This window comes from Onychostruthus taczanowskii, unplaced genomic scaffold, assembly GCF_017590055.1.
Source record: "Onychostruthus taczanowskii isolate IOZ18803 unplaced genomic scaffold, ASM1759005v1 scaffold81, whole genome shotgun sequence".
NCBI lineage: Eukaryota > Metazoa > Chordata > Aves > Passeriformes > Passeridae > Onychostruthus > Onychostruthus taczanowskii.
In genome coordinates, this window is record NW_024506002.1 from 3,555,886 (window position 1) to 3,561,671 (window position 5,786).

Below are 5,786 nucleotides of genomic sequence, written 5' to 3' on the forward strand. Positions count from 1 at the left end.
GTGACCCAGACAAGCGTCTCCATCTGCAGGTGCCAGAGGCACAGTTTGGCCTGTCTTAGCTGAGTTTGGGGATCCTGTGGGTAAAGAGTTTCTGGATGCAGACTGGGCAGTGTTTGCAGACCCTCACTGAGGACTGATGACCTGGAGTGAGTTATAAAGGCTGAACCCAAAAGGCAGTGAAAAAAGTGACAGGTCAGAGGAGGAGCCGGGACAATCCCCTGATTTGGAGCCACCTCAGGGGCTGCCATCAAGGCAGTGCCAGCAGCAGTGCTAAGGACCTGAGCAAAGGCCCTGGCAAGGCAGCCACAGAGTCTGCCTTGTGACACAGCAAGCACTGCCTCAGCACCAGGTCAGACATCATCCAGCTGACTGTGTTCCCCCTCACTGCATCCCACCCGCAGATGAAGCTTCCTCCTCATCCTCAAACAGACTGTCTGAGCTGTCAGAGAAGAAATCCTCCAGTTCCTCCTGCCTCATCTTGGACTCCAGAGCAGTGATGCGCTGCTTGAGCTTCATCTGGGCGTCGTTGTACTCAGTCAGGAGCCGGCCAAAGCGGGTGTGCAGCATGTCCAGGTTCGAGGCCACGCTGTCCAGCCTCTCCTCCATGCTCTTCCCTTCTGCACTTTCCTCTGCAGCTGACTCATCCAGCAGCCCTTCCTTCATTAGGATCTCCCTGCCACGCTCCTCCAAGATCCTTTTGGCATCAGGATACTCTGTGACTGCTTCCATGAGATCTTCCTTAGACAGGCAGAAGAGATCAGAGTAGCCCAAGCTGCGGATGTTGGCTGTGCGTCTGTTGCCCATCTTGCAGCCTTTGATGTTGAGGATGCTGATCTCACCAAAGCAGCCCCCTGCAGTGAGCAAAACATACTGTGTCACGCCATCATCCGCCACCACGGCCAGCTTGCCCTCCTTGATGATGTACATCTCCTTCCCGATGTCCCCTTTCCGGCACACGTAATCGCCCGGGCTGAACACCTGAGGGCGAAGCTTCAGCACCAGCTCCACCAGCAGCCCTGCCTCGCAATTCTGGAAAATCCTCACCTTCTTCAGCGTCTCCAGGTGAACATTGATGGCAATCTCTGCCCTTAACTTATCAGGGAGGTTCTTGAGGACCTCCCGTTCGTCTACTGCCTTTTTGTTGGTCCACAGGTAGTCGAACCACTTGATGACTTTGGTTTCCAGGTCTTTGCTCACCTTGCGGAACTGCATGTAGTGTTTGACGGCATCGATTTTGGCCTGAAACTCCGCCCTGGTGGCGTTCATGTTGGAGATCATGGACCCCACATTGCCCACGATGGTGGCGAAGATGAGGACGCCGATGAGGAAGTCAAAGATCACGAAGAGGTACTCCTCATCCCGCACGGGGGGAGGGGTCTCCCCAATGGTGGTCAGGGTCAGCGTGGACCAGTAGAGGCAGTAGACATACTCGCGGGTCAGAGAGCCGTACTCGGGGTCTGTGACGTTGGGGTAGACCCAGGTGTCCTCCCCGAAGCCTATGGCCTTGGAGATGGCGTAATAAATGCAGGCGTTCCAGTGGATGATGACCAGGATGTACAGAACCAAGTTGCTGATGCGGAAGAGGTTGGGGTGGCTGGTCCTGGTCTCGGTCCTGTCGAAGAACTCAAACATGCGGGAGAAGCGCAGCAGCCTGTTGAAACGCAGCTCAGGGCAGTGCAGTCCCACCCAAAAATAGGCCAGGTCTGTGGGCAGGGTGGAGAGAACATCCAGCTTGAACTGGAGCGTGGGGATGTAGTTATCCCGTAACTTCTTCAGGTCCTTAACCAGGAGGCCCTGTTCCAAGAACCCTAAAGAGAAGCAAATCACAGCATTATCTTGGTCGAAGTTTGACTTTTCTGCAGGTTTTGTGAGCACCTGGGCAATAGTCTATGGTATGCCATGGATTTGTGTGCATAAATACACAGGGTCACCCAAATATTACCAGCTCTTGCTCTACTCAGTTTGTTATCACTCAAGGCCTTCATCTGGAAAAAAACACCCAAAGATATAACTCAGGGATTTAGTCTCTTGCCACGAAGGAAAAGGAACACAAAGGTTTCCATTCTCCAGATCATGAATTATTGCAGTTCTGTCAGAAAACGTACAGCCAAGTGCTGCCTTCCGAGAACATTAAATTCTACCATTTTTCCATGCAGATAATTCATTAGCTGAACTGATGCAAAATCAGAGATACAGACCTTCAACTATGCCCGAATACGAATAGTAATGCAGGTAATTTTGTACAATTATTCAAAGGTGAAGTTGAAAGCTGGGATGATTAATCTTTCATATTGAAACTTGCTCCATTTCTCAGATCTTCTAATTAGATTCTTTCTCTGGAGACTTTTTCCTACTAGTGAACACCAAGGCAGGCAAAACCCTCCTTCTAATGGAACTGTGGATTGGGCCTGTCCCTTGCAGCTCATCTCCACTTGTAAGGGATTAAAGGAAAGCCAGGATGCTGCTCCTGCTCACCTGTGTGCAGGCGGATCACTGTGTCCCCGAGGTAGAGAGCATCTGAGATGTAATCCAACACCAGCCACAGCACAAAATAGGTCTTTTGCAGGTCAGTGAAGCAAGCCCTGGAGGAAGGTCATCAAGCAGGGTGTGAGACCACAAATCCCCTGAATTTCTTACAGCTGAATGTTGGCTGATCCTGAGGCACCCAACTCTGCAACAGAGCTTGGCCACTGGGCACTCCTCTTCTAGGAATTCAAACTCCCTGCTCTGAAAAATCTGCCCTCCCTTGATGGAAGTAAAGCAACACCTTGAAACCACCTCAAAAATTACCCTGAAACCAAGGCCCTTTCCAGCTGAGCCAGAATTCACAGTGATAAGGGAGGGTCTCTACTCTCAGTGCCCACCAGCCCCAGCACCACCAGTGTCAGTTGGGTCCTGGTTGAGCCACAGCCACCAGGTGATCAGGAGGGTCAGAGCAGGCAGGAGCCCTACAGCCTCCCAGCTCACCTGGCTACGAGCAAGCACCAGTTATAGAGGACAGGAACTGCAATCACAGCCAGCCAGTGGTAATAGCAGTCCCCCGCAGGGTCCACCACAAAGAACAGCCATTTCCTCCTGGAAGCAGAGAGAAGAGCAGTGTATTTGGAAAACAGGGATGGAACAAACCACGTGAGGCACGTCCTTCATCCCTTGCACCACACTGCCTCCAGCAGAGCTGCAGCTTGGGTGCCAGCTTGTAAGCCAGGACCAGTCCCAGCAGTGCCGAATCCCAGCACTGTTCAAGCTCCTTTATCCCTAAAACTAGCCAAGAGTGCAGCAGAAGAGGAAGCTGTGGGATGGTGAGGCAAAGCAGGTGGCCCACATGACACAGCACCTCAGTGGCAGAGCCAGGAACAGATGCATGGAAGGGGGGATCAGAAAAGTTCTCATGATGTGCATGACATTGCTTCTCCCAGGTGAGGCAGGGACCAGTGCCAGGCAGACCTGAAGAGAAGAGCAATTGGAACAGGAAGGAAATTGTGCTGCAGATCAGTGGCAGCACCAGGAGGGGCTGCCCAAGCCCCAGAGCAGTGGCCCCGGGGGCAGCTGGCACGGCAGGGCTGCCTCCTGTGCCTCCTGCAGGCTGCACAGCCCGGGCTCCAGCCTTTGAACTGCTCCCAAGTGTTTGATCCTGCTCGCCTTGGGACGCTGAGATAAGAAGTGTCTGCTCCAGTTGCCAGATTCACTGGAGAAGCTGGGGAAGGGAAACTCTGTGGCTGTGTTGATAGGCTTATAGCAGCCTGGTGGGGCAAAACACCCTCTTCCTCCTTCCCTCCCTCCCAGCTTTTGAATACACAAAACTCCCTCCAGTGATAGAAAAAAAAAAGACAACCCACTTGCCAACAGTTTCCCCATGCCCACCCCATTACTCCTGGCAGCTTCAAAGGGAGAGCCCCTGCTTGGAAGTCTCCTTTCTCGGGAGTACAGGCAGTGCCCAGAGTTTGGGGACTGGCACTCATCTCAAAGCCAGCCCCAGTCCCTCACGTTCACCCTCTGTGCACCCACAGACAAGTATGATCCAGCCTCCCCATTAAAGGGGCTTATTATTAGCCAGAAAGTGCAGCTTGAATTTGTTTTTTGAGGAAGGGACTCTGCTGCCTAGGACATACAGCAGTGCCACAGGGGAAGTTCTGACTCACCTGCAGCCAGCACCCACAACCACCAATAACCCCAGTAATGCTGCTAATGATGTTGGTAATTTCAGCTTCTTTTTTTTTTCCACCAGTGCTGCCGTAACAGGAGGCCAGAATCACTAATTTTACACTGGCAGCAGGGCCAGGGCTGGAAAAACAGAGTTAACCCAGGAAGAGGGAATAATCATCTGCCTCTTCCCAAAGGCTTTGGAGCCATGGAGCCTGCCACGACCATGAGCAGCTCATGTGTGGGATTACCAGACTTGGGGCTGTTTTTACCTGTGGACCTGAGGGCCTAGAAAACCCCAGCAGTTCCCACTGGACCCCCAGAACCCACTGGCACTGAGCAGCCAGCACACTTCAGCTCCTTGTAGTCATGAACAAGCCCCCTTAGCCTCACAGGGCAGAACAATCTTTTCTTCCATTACTAGTAAAGACCCAGATACAAGGCTCAGATTATTTTTCTCCTACAGAAAACAATTATTTCTTGGTGTTTTAATTACCACGTATAATGGTAGGGTCCAGAGTAGTCTGTGAGCTTTGCCCTCTAATTAGCCAGCAGAGGAAAAGCCAGGTTATTGCTTCTCACCAGGAGTGTGAGCTGAGGAGATGAAAGGGCTGGATTTGAAAGAGCCTTTTCAGAAAGCTGCTCTTTGTGGGGGCACAGGCAGCAAACATACTCCCTTCATCCTGCAGATGATGAATGAGAGGGGCAAACCCCAGTTTTGTGGCTCCTGGGTGGAGCCCTGCGTCCCTTGGCTTGTGTCCAGCCCCTCACATGCACAAGCTGCAGGTGCATCTTATTACAGACTCCAAAAACAACCCTAGTGTGGGACTGGTATGAAACTGGGGAGGTCTGATGTGTTTCCCACCAGGGCATGGACCAGGAGGGAAGGTCCATGTCTGAGGGACAGGCCAGGTCTGAAATTTCCACAGGGACAGTCCACCAGCTCCTGTGTGTCAGCAGAGCCAGGCTGGCTGCCAAGACAGGGGCTGGAGGGCAGGAGGGACCCTTCCCACCACTCCACCCCACTTCCTTCTTTCCCACCCCCCTGGGAGCCCCCTGAGCTCCACACACAGCTGATCCCCAGCCAAGGATGGCCGGGACCACAGGAAAGGGACCCTACTTTTTGTTTAACTTCTCAGTTTCCTCATCCTGAAGCTCATCACCAGCTCCTGCAGCCACTGTCAGGAGCTCAGGGCCTTGGAAACGCTCCAGGAAGGGGTCTGGCCTCTGCTGCTCCTCGTGCAGGCTCTTGTTGGCCCAGTCCCTGAGCACCAGCACCAGCCGGACTATCCTGCATGGGGGAGACAGGCACACCCAGGCGCTGTTAACAGAGCAAGGACAGAGCAAAAGCTTCAAAAGAGTCATCACGGGAGCTGCAGCTGAGGAGAAAACTCTCACAGCTCCCTCTCAAGCACTAGAATTTGTGTTTTATGAGGATGTGGGACCAAAAATATACAAGCAATAGAGATCACCCTGTAGGATTCCAAAACTTCTACCCCAGTCCTGCTGTCAGTCCCACAGGAATAGGAGGAATCTGTGGGGGACTGAGGCAGAGGGAGGCTGCCTGCAGGGAAAGGAGCCTCTGAGCCCAGTGGGGGTGAAGCCATCCCCACCAAAACCCTCTCCACGAGCACTGGGGCACAAAG

At 53.0% G+C, this 5,786-nt stretch overlaps 1 protein-coding gene across 1 annotated transcript; it reads right to left on the reverse strand.

Moving 5' to 3' along the window:
• Positions 1–381: 381 nt before the first annotated feature.
• Positions 382–5,505, reverse strand: CNGA2 (cyclic nucleotide gated channel subunit alpha 2). The gene is made up of 4 exons (XM_041424330.1): positions 5,261–5,505; positions 2,968–3,075; positions 2,476–2,582; positions 382–1,808 (listed from the first exon to the last, which is right to left on the reverse strand). Exons 1-4 carry the CDS (start codon positions 5,503–5,505, stop codon positions 382–384), a joined length of 1,887 nt encoding a protein of 628 aa, XP_041280264.1.
• Between the last annotated feature and the right edge of the window lie 281 nt (positions 5,506–5,786).

Bases quoted from the DNA above. Each gene is read 5' to 3' on its own strand.
- CNGA2 (XM_041424330.1), bottom strand. From the start codon at position 5,505: ATGACTCTTTTGAAGCTTTTGCTCTGTCCTTGCTCTGTTAACAGCGCC. The intron at 3,076-5,260 runs GTAGGGTCCCTT...CTCTGCTTCCAG, and splicing joins ACTGAGAAGTTAAACAAAAA to GAGGAAATGGCTGTTCTTTG. The intron at 2,583-2,967 runs GTGAGCTGGGAG...ACCTTCCTCCAG, and splicing joins TGGTGCTTGCTCGTAGCCAG to GGCTTGCTTCACTGACCTGC.